This window comes from Canis lupus, chromosome 4 (genome assembly GCF_003254725.2).
Source record: "Canis lupus dingo isolate Sandy chromosome 4, ASM325472v2, whole genome shotgun sequence".
NCBI lineage: Eukaryota > Metazoa > Chordata > Mammalia > Carnivora > Canidae > Canis > Canis lupus.
The window spans coordinates 48,124,983-48,141,114 of record NC_064246.1 but is presented as its reverse complement, the minus strand read 5'-3'; the positions used below and the strand labels follow the sequence as shown (position 1 = coordinate 48,141,114).

The window sequence follows — 16,132 nt, the reverse complement described above, 5'->3', positions numbered from 1 at the left end:
CCCTAAGAGCCTTGCTATCCTTGTAATTTGATACTATATTTCATCAAGTCTAAGACGTACTTGATTATAAGATAATCTGGGCTCTGATTTTAAGATGCACTAAAAAAGCAAGACATTGCCAGACTATGACAGTAATAAGATGCATCTCTATTTCATACATTTAACAGGGATGTTAAAATGAGGAAAAAGTGTGCTTCACAGAATCAGTGAAATATGCAGGGATCTGAATTCACTGTTCAGTAACCTTTGTGGAATACAGAATACTTTTTCCTTGACTTTTCTTTTCCTTTTTTAATGGGAGAAGAGGGAAGGAAAAGATCATGTCACTTTTAGAAAGGTAGATGATAATTTTTTGGCGTCTTTGAATAAGATAAATATATCTTTAAGAAAAACCTTGGACTTTCCTCAGAGTTCAAGATTACACTTCTTCTCAAAGGACAGTTCCCAAATCACTGTCTTCAGCACATTCCTGGGAACTTGTTAGAAATGCAAATTACCAGGATTTATCCCAGATGTACAGAATCTGAAAACCTTGTGCATGATTCTTAAACAGAGTGAAGCCTGAGAACTACCAACTAAGAACTGTTATATATTCTTTTGCTTCTTTAATGTGAAGTAATAAAAAGTGAGAAACTGAGAAGAAATGAAATCATAGCTCTTGTATAATATTTTCTCAGGGATCTTTATGGGACTTATCCTGTATAAATTGTTTTCTGATTGTATCTACTAGACTTGGCTGTTTTCTCTTCTTTCCAAATCAGTCTTTGTAGAGCTGTTTTCTTGCCAAAACCCAAAGAAAATATTTTGCTGGCTGAAATTCTTGTTTTCATAGATCAGTTGGCTTAGAGCCAAGTTGTACAACAGAGAGCCTTGATGAATTTCCTTCAACTTTTAAAATATTTGGAATTGGTGAACTAAGGAAAAAATACCTTCCATAGTTTACCATTATGCTTTATTTTTAAAAATATTTTATTTATTTATTTTAGAGCATGTGCAAGAGAGGAGAGAGAGAGGGACAACCCAACTCCTGAACGGAAACCAAGAGTTGAATGCCTAACCAACTGAGCCATGCAGGCATCCCTACCCCTTTATGCTGTTTCAGCCCTTTCATTTCTGGTTTTTCCTGTGGTAGGGATACCTAATTTCAGTGGCTTTTTTTTTTTTTTTTTTTTTTTAGACGTATTTATTTATTTCAGAGAGAGAGAAAGAATGCACATGCTTGCTCATACTAGGTGGAGGGGCAAGGAAAGTGGGAGAGAGACTCTCAAGCACACTCCCTACTGACAGGGCTCAGTGTCACAACTCTGAGATCAGGACTTGAGCTAAAACCAAGAGTTGGAGGCCAGACTGCACCACATAGGCACTCCACCCTCATGGTGGCTTTCTTGTAAAAAAAAAATTCGTAGCGCTAAATTTTTCTGCTGAACTAAGGGCTAACAAAGAAAGATCTTTAGTTATTGTATGCTTGTTTAAAGTTTTTTACAGCTCAGAATAGGTGACTATAAACGCTTGAAATAAAATCTCGAATTGATAAAATGTAATATATATCTATTTTTAAAGTAGGTTCCACACCAACTTGGGCTTGAACTCATGACCCTGAGATCAAGAGTCGCTTGCTGTATGGACTTAGCCAGCCAATTACTCCAAATAAAACTTCTTGTTGGTGGCTTTTAAATAATAAATGTTGATTTTATTCAAGAGTCTGGGAAATTTAGTGTTACCCATCTTGGGAATAAGGAAAGTTTTTAAACCGCTTTGGAAACAGAACTTGTTTTCTAAATTTTTTTTTTTTTTTAAATTTTTTATTTATTTATGATAGTTACAGAGAGAGAGAGAGGCAGAGACACAGGCAGAGGGAGAAGCAGGCTCCATGCACCGGGAGCCCGACGTGGGATTCGATCCCGGGTCTCCAGGATCGCGCCCCTGGGCCAAAGGCAGGCGCCAAACCGCTGTGCCACCCAGGGATCCCAGAACTTGTTTTCTAAATAGTAGTTCCTTTTAATTTCATTGTGTAAGGAACTTTTTCTTTTTCACACAAGAACACAAATCAGTTTAAAGTATTCTAGTTTCTTTTTTTTCGCTTACCCTCTGTGTTAGTTTTTTCTTCTTTTTCCCTCCCTACTCTGTGTTTTAATTGGCCTATTAGGTTAAATTTAGGGTTAACTCAGGAACATTTACCGGTTTGGAATATTATTACTATAAGGATCACATTTATTTATCCTCCACGTAAATTCCTGTGAAATCTGAATCCTATAACTAAGACCTATCAAAATATGATAAATCACTGAGATTTGAAAGAAAACTTGGCAATCACAAACTGAAGATCAAAATTGTCAACTTGTGAGTATGTTGGTAGAACACAGCCAAATAGGCCATAAGAAATTCATAAGCTTCAAACTGGTTGTATGTTTTTATAAACTAGAGAGCATAATTAAAATTGCTATTTAGGGGCACGTGGGTGGCTCAGTGGTTGAGCTTCTGTCTTTGGCTTTGGTCCTGATCCTGGGGTCCTGGGATTGAGTTCTGCATCACACTCCCTGCAAGGAGCCTGCTTCTTCCTCTGCCTATGTCTCTGTTTCTTGTGAATAAATAAATAAAACCTTAAAAATAAAAATAAAATTGCTGTTTATTCATTTGGACATCATTGATCATTAAAGTAAGATTCTTCCATTATTAACAGGAAATCAGAGCACCTGGCTAGCTCAGTCAATTGGAGCATATGACTCTTGATCTTGGGATTGTAAGTTCCAGCCCCATGTTGGGTATAGAGTTTACTTAAAAAATAAAATCTTTTTTTAAAAAAAATCTAAATCTGTTTGACAAGATGTATCCTTATAGTATCATCTTAGGTTCTTTTTCAGGAGTAGGATTAATAAAACTTTTTCTTAAATGATACAATTATTGATGCAGTTTGATCTTTGTTCTAACTTAAGAATTGTCTAATAGATCTAGGATATGAAGCAAACTACTTAAACTTGAAGTATTTGGTGAACAATGATAGTGCTAACTTTGTGGAGAGAATATTTTCAAAATAAGTAACCCTTTCCCTCTCCCCCCCCCCCCCCCCCTTCACCTTTTAGGAGGACGTTAACCTCCCTAATAGGCGGGTTCTGATTACTGGTGCCACTGGGCTTCTTGGCAGAGCTGTGTATAAAGAATTTAAGCAGAATAATTGGCATGCCTTTGGCTGTGGTTTTAGAAGAGCAAGACCAAAATTTGAACAGGTTAATCTTTTGGATTCTGAAGCGGTTCATCACATTATTCATGATTTTCAGGTATGTTTATTTTAACACATGAAAACTATATTAAGAATTGTCTGGATGATTTAGAACATGTTCTTGCTTTCAAGGGAGTTACTATACTTAAGCTTTCACCATTAAGCAACAACAGTACACAGTTGACCCTTGAACAGTGCGTGGTTTAGGAGTGCTGACTCCTGCACAGTTGAACATCTATGTATAACTTTTTACTTCCCCACAATAACTGCTAATAGCCTACTGTTGACTGGAAGCCTTAGCAATAAATTATATAGTTGATAAACACATATTATGTATATGTGTTATGTACTATATTCTTAACAATAAAGTAAGCTAGGAGAAAGAAAATGTTACTGAGAAAACATTTATGATATTATGCTTATTAAAAAATAATTGGAGCTTTAGAGAAAGTACATACATGGACTTATGCAGTTCAAACCCATGTTCTATGGTCAACTGTATAGTGCACTTTTTTTCTGGTAAGCATGGCCAAGTATATGCAGTCCTTAAAAAGATTAGGTTGAAACAAAGATTGACAAACCTTGGAATTTGTATATATATTCCAAACCTTGGAACCTTTTTATAAAAGGTTTATAAAAAGTTTTTATAAAAAGCTTATGTTTGTGAGGTACTTTTGTTAAGTATTACTTTCTGTGCAAATGCCTTTTTAATATTATCTGTAATCCTTACAACACTGCAAAATAGGTATTATCATTTCCATTTTAGAGATGACAAAGGCTCAGAGAGGTTAAATAATTTGTTGATCATTGCCACAGAAGAGTTACTGAAAAATTTAGATTCTGTTCTACCTGTGTCTGATCAAATTGAGAGTTAAAGTTCTTTTCAAAACTATGGTCCAAGAGATACCTGCATCAGAATCAGTTGGGGAACTTATTCTTTAGGTCTCACTCCCAGAGATTTTAATTCAATAAGTCTGTGGTAGGGCCCAGGACATTTTAAGGTGTGTCCCAGATTATGTACATTCAAGTTTTATTTATTTATTTATTTTTAAAAGATTTTATTTATTCATGAGAGACACACAGAGAGAGGCAGAGACATAGGCAAAGAAAAGCAGGCTCCTTGAGGGGAGCCCAGGACGAGACTTGATCCTGGGACTCTGGGACCCTGCCTTGAGCTGGAAGCAGACGTTCAACCACTGAGCCACCCAGGCGTCTCACATTCAAGTTTTAAAACAACTCTTAAGATGATGCCTCCTCAAAACAGTTATTAAGGAAGGAGATAGTTTGGTATGTTTGTACATTAGTCCTGCCTATCCGTTGTTTTACCAAATCTTCGCCTTTATTCATCTTCTCTGGGAAGTAGATGCCTCTTCTCTACCAAGGACTCTGCATTTCTTTTCTTTTTTTTTTTTTTTTTTTTTGGACTCTGCATTTCTTTATCTTTAATTAAAAAAAAATTTTTTTTTCAAAGTAAGCTCTAGGCCCAACATGATGCTTAAAATCATGACCCCAAGATCAAGAATCTCATGGTCTGCTGACTGAGCCAGCCAGGTGCCCCCATTCTTCTATCTTGATGTCTGACAAACTGTACTGAAACAGTCTCTTTACCTGTCCTTCTTTTCCAGTAGATTATGAAATCCTTGCTCCTTGCACAGTGCTTAGCATATGGCATTCAGGCATACTACATGCTCAACTGGGAATATAGTTTTTATGGATAGTTGACATTCTTTAAGTGACTGGCCTAAGAGATTTGAATTTATTAATTTAATTTGAAATTGGTATTCTCCTTTTAACATAGATTTATTAGGTATTTAGGTCATATTACATAAATATTAGCTCTTTCTCCCATCGAAATTAGAGGACATTAGCTTACTTTGATAGAGAAGTAGTAGTTGACGCTGAGTTTGTCTGGTTTTGCCTAGGGATTACTAAATTGCTCTTTCCTTTCAGCGCCTACATTTATTTTAAGGAAGTCTGAAACTTGGAAAAGGGAAGCATGACAAAACTATTAACAGCAATTCTTGAAAAAAAAATTACAGTAATTCTGTAGTTGAAGGAATGTTGATTTAACAAGCATATTTTTATGAATTGAGTTACTGTTGGAAGGCTGTAGCTCCCCTGTTTTATTCCTTTTGGGTTAAAAATACATCAATGTTTAACTTCCAGCCCCATGTTATAGTACATTGTGCAGCAGAGAGAAGGCCAGATGTTGTAGAAAATCAGCCAGATGCTGCTTCTCAACTTAATGTGGATGCTTCTGGGAATTTAGCAAAGGAAGCAGGTAATGATGACTTTATAAAATTTTCATAAAATATTAAATAATTGCTGAGTTTATAATGATTAAAGTTTTCTAGATGGCTTATAAGAGATTTGTTTGTATATGACGAAGAAGCTATTATAAATGCCAGTACAGAGTAATGTTCTGCAATAATTTAATAGATTCTTTTCTTTTATGTCTATCTTTTTTTAGCTTTAATTGGAGCATTTCTAATCTACATTAGCTCCGATTACGTATTTGATGGAACAAATCCACCTTATAGAGAGGAAGATGTACCAAGTCCCTTAAATCTGTATGGCAAAACAAAATTAGAAGGCGAAAAGGCTGTCCTAGAGAACAATTTAGGTAAGACACAATTTCTTTAGCCCCTGACTATTTTGATTGTTTTGAGGGTTTATGTGTGTGTATATATAACATTGCTATACATAAAATACATAGAGAATATAGAAGTATGTAAAAATATATTTAAAAAAATATATAAAATATACTTTTTAAATTTTGGAAAAACTAGTCAAGGAGCATAAATCATTGGAGAAAATTAGAGAATATAGTTAATAAAAAAGAAAAATAAGGATTTTAGATACCATGAAGAATTTATGAATCCTTCCAGACTTTTTCCAGTATCAGTGTATACATGAATGTCATTGTATAGGGGCACCTGGCTGGTTCAGTCATTAGAGCATGTGACTTTTAATCTTGGGGTTGTGAGCTCAAACCCCACATTGGGTATAGAGCTTACATTAAGAAAAATGTTATTGTATAAAGAAAAAAACTTACAGTATAAATATTTGTAATCTACTTTCAAAAAACAGATTAGTATCATTTCTCCTAGATTGAGGAATTATTATTATTATTATTATTATTTTAAAGATTTTATTATTTGAAAGAGAGCACACACAAGCAGGGGGGAAGGGCAGAGGGAAAGGAAGAAGCAGACTCCTTGCTGAGCAGGGAATCCAACCTGGGCTTGATCCCAGGACCCTGGTCATAATCCCATGACCCAAGCCAAAGGCAGACGCTTAACTGACAGAACCACCCAGATGCCCCTTTAGTATGGTTTTCAAATTTCTTTTTTTTTTTCTTTTCTTTTCAAGATAGCTCCCGAGAGGGAGAGGCTGGGGGCCAGGGGCAGAGAGAGATAGAGAATCTCAAGCAGGCTTCACACCCAGCACAGAGCCCAACATAGGGCTTGATCTCACAACCCTGAGGTCATGACCTGAGTTGAAACCAAATGTCATACAGTTAACCAGCTGAGCCACCCAGGTGCCCCAGCTTTTAAATTTCTATTGGTATGGCTCTTCTTTTCTCCTATGTGTATTTGTGTATACATACACGTACATGTGTGCTGAATATAAAAATTATACCCTCATTGAAAAAATCAAAAAGAAAATTGTAAAGAGCTGTTGTTTTATAATGCTGCCTCCAAGAAGCACTGGATGTGGTTAGGTATGAAAGCATTTTTTTTGTGAATTTCTAAAAACAGTGGGTTTGGTTTTATAACCTGGTCCCTCCATATCTGTATTTCAATACATATTGAGTCATTTCTGGGTTATCTTTTTACTGTCAGTGGCTGCATAGTACTTGATTTAATGATTCCTTGTACTGCCTTAGACTTACAGACTCTTTGAGAAGCATCTCCTAGTATAGGTACCATACTGACAGGCATTTAGCTTTCCACATGTTTTTTGTTTTTTTGTATTAGAAATTATCCTGCAGGAATCATCCTTGAGTACATATCTATACATGGTTATCCAATATGTTAATTTAATTAAAAAGTGGTTTGTTAATTTTCAGTTTAAGTGTTAATTATTCAAAGTCTGTTGTAACTGCTCAGTAGGGACCAACAGAAAATTTAAATACCTCATAATTCCTTAATCAGTGGTTTCAAGAATTAATGTGGTAAAACACTCATATAACTTTTATTATAGATTCACCACTTGTTAATGTTTTGCCATGTGTCTTGTGTGTATGTGTGTATATTTTTTTTTCCAGACTCGTTGGGAATTGTCTGAAATTCACCGCAAAATACTTCACTATGCTACTTACCTTTTTTTTTTTTTAAGATTTTATTAATTTATTCATGAGAGACAGAGAGAAGGCCCATACATAGGCAGAGGGAGAAGCAGGCTTCTCGCAGGGAGCCCGATGTGGGACTCAATCCTGGAACTCTGGGATCACGCCCTGAGCTGAAGGCAGACGCTCAACCACGAGCCACCCTTCTTCTTCTTTTTTTTTTTTTTTAAAGATTTATTTATTTATTTGAGGGAGTGGAGGAGCAAAGGAAGTGCATCTTAAACAGATTCCCCACTGAGCACAGAGCCCAACACGTGGCTGAGATCATGACCTGAGCTAAAACCAAGAGTCGGACATTCAGCTGACTGAACCACTCAGGCACCCCTATGCTATTTATCCTCTAACAAGAATGTTCTTTACATAATTACAGTGTAGTTACCATACTCAGGAAATTTAACGTTAATATCATGTTATACTATATCATCTATGTAGGAATTTTCCCACCTGTCCCAATAATGCCTTCATTGTGTTTTATTTTTTAATCTAGGATCTAGTCAAGGATCATTCATTGCATTTAGTTGTCATGATCAGTTTAATTTCATTAATATGATTGTTAAGAATAGTATATAAAAATACCCCAAATGAACAGAGAACTTTAAAAATATTGAGTACAATATTTGTTAAATGGGTATTATTATAGATGAACTGTGTCATTTTGAAATATTGCCAGTTTCTAAAACAGGATTGTTTAAATCCACATACTTTCATTTTATATCAAGATTTAACCAGGCAGCTTTAAAAAATTACTTGTTTTTATTAATTCCTAGGAGCTGCTGTTTTGAGAATTCCTGTTCTGTATGGAGAAGTTGAAAAGCTTGAAGAAAGTGCTGTGACTGTTATGTTTGATAAAGTGCAGTTCAGTAACAAGTCAGCTAACATGGACCACTGGCAGCAGAGGTTCCCCACACATGTGAAAGATGTAGCCACTGTGTGTCGTCAGTTAGCAGAGAAGAGAATGCTGGTGAGAATCTTTGGAAGGAAGAGTTCCTAACTTTCCTAACTTCTATCAACAAGTGAAAGTCTAAGTGTTTTTGTTTTCATTATTATATATAATATATATTACATATAATAATATGAATTAGTTTTTATTTAAAACCTTTTTAAAATTACAAGCAAAAAAAAAATAAAATAAAATTACAAGCAGAGCAAACAAAAGTAGTTTGCAGATAGTAGGCTATATTTATAAATAGTAAAAATATTTTGCCCCTGTGTTTGAATTTTTTTTCTCATGTACTGTGGTCTTGTCATTCTTTTATTGCAAGGTGACTAAAATCTTGTATTTTTTTCTTTGGATGACAAAATAATGTCTTTAAGAAGTTGTTCTGTTTAAGATTAATGTATGCCAATGAAGAATCTCCAAAGGAATTTATAACTTCAGCCATTTTAAGAATGATTTGTAATTTTCTTTTTAGATATTTGAATAGGAGTTAATTTCAGACATTTGAAAAATTGGCAACTAAATAGAATATTCATACAAAGATGAAAGACTGATTTATTTTTGAATGTTAGTTTGTCTATATTTTTTTAACACATAAAAATTTGTATTTTAAATATGTGCTCTGTAACTATTTAAGGATGTTATGCCTAACTAGTTCATCCTGCAAAATGGTTCCATTAAGTTTTGGTTTTAGCTTAGGATAATTAGAAATACTCATTAAATTGGCCTATGTTTCCATAAAAATCTGTGATCATTCTCAGGTTTCCTACTAAATAAAATTGGAACCATTAATATTTTTATTTAAAAAAAATTCTTAAGGCTAAATCCTAGAAATTGCTTCTCATGTTTAGCTGTGTATATTTATAATAATTTGATTTTAGACATCTCATGGGGAACATTCCAAAAAGGAGGGATGCATTTTAATTCCTGGACCTTTTAAATTAGCTTTTTTATCCAGCCTGTCAAACCACTCAACTCAAAACATTGAAACTATTTTGAATTTTTATATCCTTATTAGGATCCATCAATTAAAGGAACCTTTCACTGGTCTGGCAATGAACAGATGACTAAGTATGAAATGGCATGTGCAATTGCAGATGCCTTCAACCTCCCCAGCAGTCACTTACGACCTGTAAGTACACGGCATTTAAAACCTTCTCACTTGGTGAAAGCCCAGATCTGTCACTATAGTATGTATTATTGATAACATTTTTCTTGTTGCTTTGCAAATTTTGGCTAACTTCATTTTTTGGTACTAATGAAAGTGAACTTTGTATGTTGGAAGTTTATATTGTTTATCTCTAAATTATCGTGTACAAGGAGGCCCATGAGTATTGATGAAGTTTATAGGAAAAGTGTCTTATTTGTTTGTGTATTTTTCTGGGATCCAAATCATTTTTAGTAAGGGCAAGGGAAATAGAGAATATGAAACTACAAAATAGGATTTTCTTTTTTTTAATTGTTTTTATTTTTCTTTAAAGATAACTGACAGTCCTGTCTTAGGAGCGCAGCGTCCAAGAAATGCTCAGCTTGACTGCACCAAATTAGAGACCTTGGGCATTGGCCAGAGAACACCATTTCGAATTGGAATCAAAGAATCTCTCTGGCCATTCCTCATTGACAAGAGATGGAGACAAACGGTTTTTCATTAGTGTATGTGCAGGGTTTTTTGTTTTTGTTTTTTTTAATTGAGAAGTATATAGTAAGTGGCACTTTTTAAAGAAAAAAGGAAATAGTTTTGTATGAGTGCTCTTTAATTGTGACTCATGATCTTTCAGGTAAATGATGCTCTTGCACTAGTGAAATTGTTTAAAGAAACTGAGGGTGATAATGCCTCATTTGACGTAATGATTTTTCTTTTTATCATTTTGTTCTGGCTTCACTTTGTTTGAGTATAGTAAATTATGATTCTTAAATACTTACGAGCCAGGATGAGACAGATCTACTGTAGACTTTTTCTTGGATGAAATGCATTGTTCATTCCTATAACCTCTCCATTTTCAGGACTTTTGCAACTGTTGACCTTTTTATGTTTTAAAGTGAGTTAAGTAGTATGAAAATCATTGGTGTTCATTATTTGCATTGCTTGAGCTCTGATCAAAATGTTTGAAGAAAGAAACTTTATTTTTGCAACTTACGTGAAGTTTTTAAGCTTGAGATATTTCAACATGTTATGTATATTGGAACTCCTGTAGCTTGATGCCTCCTGCTTTTGTAGCAGTGTACGGTGAGCACTTGACAGAGAGAGTATGTGTGTATGTGTATGTATTTTTTTAATATGTGTAAAACTGTCCTTTTCACTCCATGTCACTAAGTGATATTTCATATCTGTGGTTATACTAATAATGATGGGCCTTGTAAGTCTTTTGGCCATTCAAGAATAATAATAAATATATACTGCTGGCATGGTAATGCTTAGTTTTCTTTTATTTACGTTTTAAATGTAAGGACCAAACATCTAAACTCACTGTTATTTTGTTGCTTTAATTTTTAAAAATTACATTCTTATGTAACATCTGATGGTATAAGAAAATATAGTTGGTATCTATTGAGATTTAAATAATAAAATGAATCCTGGTAAACTCATCACTTGAGACCTAGAATGTTACAGATATTGTATCTACGTGTGCCAACTGATTGTTTTTTAACTAAAAATAACTATGTAATGTTGCTATATATTTACTTAGAATGTTCTTTCTGAAGAATACAGAATATTTGAATGTATTATCTATACTAAGTAACATTGAGGTGACCTTAGCCTCAAGGATATTTTCGGTCCTTAATAAGGAATCAGAATGGTGGAATGAAGAGTATGATTTGTCTGCTATTCAGGGGTCAGTGCGAACCCTGGTTTTAGATTTTCTGATTTTTACTCTGGGATATCCTTTCCCTAGGTTATGATTTTATTCTTCATTGAACAAAAAATACTTGTTTCTAAGTTCCTAATTAAGAATTTAAGTGTAGAGAATCAGGTTTGGATAATTTGGTTAAAGAACCAACAATTAAGTAACAAACAATGTTAAATTTTATAATTAGGGAAATTTTAGTGGTACCTGACCCCTAAACTGGAATCAACTGAAATAGAATTTTTGGAATTGAGACCTGCTGATCTCGTTTTAAGTTTTCCCTGGATGCTTTAAAGTACCCAGCCTGGCACTTGCATTAGCAACCACTGAATTAAAGCCTTTTTTATTTTAGTTACTTCATTTCACATAGTACAAAACTGAAAAGTTTCAGAGTGAAAAACCTTTTTCATTCTTCTCTACTGATTTTCCATCTGTGGAAGAAACCAGTGTAGTGATTCAGATCCTGGTACGTTTCTGCAGGCATTCTGTATAGTAAGAATACACTCGTGTGTGTGTATATATATATATATACACATCACCATCCCTTCTTTTTGCAAATAGTATCATAATATGTATTTTTCTGTACTTTTAAAAAATTTAATATGCTTAGAGTTTTTTCTATATTAGTTAAGAATGTCTATAGTTTTCTTTTTTGTTGTTTTTTTTTTTTGTTTACTATTCACTTTGAAATTTCAATCTTTTTTTTTTTTAAGATTTTACTTTTAAGTAATCTTTACACCTAACTTGGGGATCAAACTCAAAACTCCGAGATCAAGCGTTGTGCGTACACTGACTGAGCCAGCTGAGTGCCTTTGAAATTTTAATCTTAACAGAAAAGTTGTCATAATATCACAAAGAATGTTTGTATTCCCCCTTCCAGATTTCCCAATTACCAACGTTTAGGTACATTTATCCTGTCATTTTCTCTTTCTCTTTCTCTTTACATACACACACAAGGTATAGTTTTATTTCCTGAGCCATTTTAAGAGTAAGTTACAGATATGATTCCTAATCACCCATCTTTTATATAAGCATCAGAGTATAATTTCTAAACCTCAGGATGCTGTTCCACATAACCCCATAATATAATCATCAGAATCAAGAAATTAACATTGATCCAGTATTATCCAATCCACAGACTCCATTCATGTAAATTTGCCAGTAAATAAGTGTGCCCAATCCAGGATTACTCATGGCATTTTTTACCATTTTCTTTCAACTTCAACCTGGAACAGTTCTTCAGTGTTATTTTCTCTTTCCTGATCTTGACTTTTCTGATATCTCTCTCTGAAAGAAAGGGAAATTCACGTTGATACTTCAATGCTAGTATTGTTCCATTCTTTTCTATGTTTGTAGCGTCATTCTCTGATGAGAAATCTAGCCCCCATTCTTTTTTTTTTTAGATCCCCATTATTCTTAATATGCTTACTAATTAGCTCAGGTCATCTATTAAGAACCATTCTGATTGCAGACCTCCATGAGTCAGTTGAGCATCCCTGACCCCTGGGCCATGGTCCTGATGACAGTGACTGTGTCAGTCACTGTACCTGGTTAAGGCCACCCTTTCCCTTCCCAGCCTATGAGGTGCACTGTGTCAACAGCCACAGAATCTACCACATGCCTGTAGAGCGCCAAAGAGAAGGAACTAAGTATTCTTTCATGGCAGTATGTATTCCATTGTATCAGTGAATGAACCACCGTTTATTTAATTACTAGTTTTTTAATGATGTACTTAGGTTGTGTGGAATTTTAGAGCATGCTTTTAATGAGCCCAATGTATAAAACATTCACATTTGTTAGACTTTCTGTTCTACTGTATATCTGCAGTTTATACCTGTAAGCTCACAGGTGTGTGTGTGTGTGTGTATGTGTGTGTGTGTGTGTGTGTATGTATATATATAAAATCCCACAGGTTCTGGATGTATCAATCTGTGGAGTAAGAATGAATTCAGAAAAAAATCATTACCAAAATAGGAAAAGAGCTTGGCGTAAAGACCTGAATGTATGAAGAATAGAATGTATCTTAAATATTTCTTAGACTATTTTTGTTAGATGTTTAAACCACTGTCATATGTAGTTAAAGGTATTTGCTTATTTGGGGTTTTAATACAAAATAGTAATCATTTCAGCCACTTTTCAGAAGGAAATAGGAAACATCCAACTGTCTAATAAAAACTTTGGGAGAAATTACTGTTGGAGTCTAAATTCTATCTCTTTGCAAGCCAAATCATATCATTAGCAGTAAATAAGGCAGTAGATTTTAATTCGACAGTGCAGGTTAAGAGAATTTTCTGACTTGAGGGCAGTATTACATATAGCAAAAAGAAACAGGCAAATCTGGATTTGAATGTGGTTCTACCACTTGCTCCTGGTAAGTTGTTTTTCCCTTGAGTTTCAGTTTCTTTTTACGGTTAAGTGGGAGTAATACCACCTATTTCACACGTCTGCTGTGGAAATGCCTAGAGCACAGATGCTTAGCAAAAGGAGCAGTGGACTTACAAGTGCCTAGAGGAAGGGCTTGGTGTGTGAAGGAGCCTGTGCTTATACTCTCAGTGTTAGCCGTACTTTCTGACATAAGACAATAGGAGTTTTCCTGCATATGTAGGAGTACGAGTGGGTTTTTTTCTTTGTGATTTTAAAAATATTTTTCAAGTTCTCTACAATGAGGATAGATTTTCTATTTTGGGAGTAAATTTTAAAAGATTTTATTTTTAAGATTTCATTTATTTGATAGTGCAAGTGGGGCAGGAGCAGAGGGAGAGGGATAAGCTGACTCCTCACTGAGTGCAGAGCCCAATGTGAGGCTTGATGGATCCCACAATCCTGAGATCTTGACCCCAGCCAAAGTTAAGTCAGACACTTAACCTTTTAAGCCACCCAGAAGCCTTTAAAAGGTTTTAAAGAGGATAAATTATTCTTAAAACTTTTTCAGCCTGCTTCTGAAGTTCTGTATTTTGCCATATTTGGCAAAATACTTGAATTTTTATGTAGCTAATTGTATCTCTGAAAATTGGATTTGTTAAAATTCCTATATTTGCAATTGATTTAATTTATCTATTTTTAGTTTTTGTTTTTTTAAGTAGGCTCTACACTCAATGTGAGGCTTCAGCCTCACAACCCTCAGAACAAGACTTGTATGCTCTACCAACTGAGTCAGCCAGGTGTCCCTCCTCCCTGCCCTTTAAAAATATTTTGTAGTTTTTTTCAATTGACTTAATATCAAGCGATGGACATGAAATTGCTTATCTTATTCCCATAATTGTTTTGCTTTCCATGGACTCCACCTTCATTCTGATTTTTGACAAACAGAACATATTGAACAATTTCAATTTTGCCCCTTATAGAACTTAAAAAAAATGTTTTCTTTTGAAATGTAAACTTGTTATAGAGGTTTCAAAAAAAAGGTTTTTTTAAAGTTTATTTATGTGGGGAATCCCTGGGTGGCTCAGCGGTTTGGCGCCTGCCTTTGGCCCAGGACGTGACCCTGGAGTCCCGGGATCGAGTCCCACGTCGGGCTCCCTGTATGGAGCCTACTTCTCCCTCTGCCTGTGTCTGCCTGTGTCTCTGCCTCTCTCTGTCTCTATCTCATGAATAAATAAATAAAATCTTTAAAAATAAATAAATAAAATTTATTTATGTAAGTAATCTCTACACCCAGTGTGGGACTAAAACTCATTACTCAAGATCAAGAGTTGCATCCTCTTGACTGAGCCAGCGAGGCACCCCAGTTTCAAAATGTTTTAATGTGAGATGCCAAAACTTTTCCAGGAAAAGTCTAACACTTGGGCATACTGGGGAGCTGGGAATAATTTTTTGTTCTCACTCCCCAGGCTGTAGTATGTGCTTAGTACATATTAGGTTCTTGGATAGTTGAATTGAAAGTGTGTTGAGGGTTCTTCGGAAATGTTCTGTAGTTGGAATTCACCCTGAAACTATAGGACAGGGATGGGTGGTGGAAAAAATACATGGCTGTGTGAGATAACACCACATAAAACAGCACCACTGTCTGCCTACTTTGAATATATGTCTCTCAGCAGCATGAGGGATCATCATCTTTAATAATGTCAACCTCAAAACATTTCTAAGTTCTCTTAGTGACTCATTACAGATCCGTCACCCATGATCCACTTAAGTCAGCTAAACCAACTTAACACCTATCTCCAGCTACAGATGGCTTAGCAGGCCTAGGTTGTTTATTTAAAATCTGGAAGAGATAAGAAATCTAGATGTGAGTTTTAGTGAATAAATTTGTTTCATCCCGATCTTAGAATCAAAAAAACCCTTTTTTTAAAAGATTTTATTCATTCGAGACAGATGCAGAGAGAAAAAGAACACAAGTAGGGGGAGAGAGAAGGGGAGAAGCAGACTCCCTGCTGAGCCAGGAGCCCAATGTGGGGCTTGATCCAAGGACTCTGAGATCATGACCTGAACCAAAGGCAGATGCTTAACCATCTGAGCTACCCGGGCACCCTGAAAAACATGTTTTTAATTGTGATAAGTCATAAGTACAAAAGTGCATAAGATGTATATACAGTTTAAAGAGTAATGATAAACACCATGTGTAATAACTCAGGTTAAGAAATAGAACATTATGCATACCTTAGAAGGTCTATACAATAGTCCCCCCTTATCTGCAGTTTCACTTTCTGTGGTTTCAGTTACCTGCAGTCAACCGTGGTCCAGAAGTAGATGATCCTCCTGACGTATCGTCAGAAGGACAGTAGTAGCCTAATGCTACAACACAATGCCTACATCATTCACCTCACTTCATCTCCTCACAT

At 35.0% G+C, this 16,132-nt stretch overlaps 1 protein-coding gene across 4 annotated transcripts in view; it reads left to right on the top strand.

Moving 5' to 3' along the window:
* Window positions 1–16,132, top strand: part of MAT2B (methionine adenosyltransferase 2B) — a 22,299-nt gene extending 6,167 nt beyond the window's left edge. For 2 of the 4 annotated variants that reach the window (XM_025435051.3, XM_025435050.3), the window contains exons 2-7: window positions 3,081–3,275; window positions 5,384–5,498; window positions 5,688–5,840; window positions 8,336–8,529; window positions 9,524–9,637; window positions 9,987–10,917. In XM_025435051.3, the coding sequence (XP_025290836.1) occupies window positions 3,081–3,275; window positions 5,384–5,498; window positions 5,688–5,840; window positions 8,336–8,529; window positions 9,524–9,637; window positions 9,987–10,157 (942 nt within the window). In that variant the 3' untranslated portion in view covers window positions 10,158–10,917. Of the gene's footprint in view, window positions 1–3,080; window positions 3,276–5,383; window positions 5,499–5,687; window positions 5,841–8,335; window positions 8,530–9,523; window positions 9,638–9,986; window positions 10,918–16,009 lie in introns of those variants that run through there. The other 2 variants (XM_025435052.3, XM_035715308.2) reach the window with 2 other exon arrangements.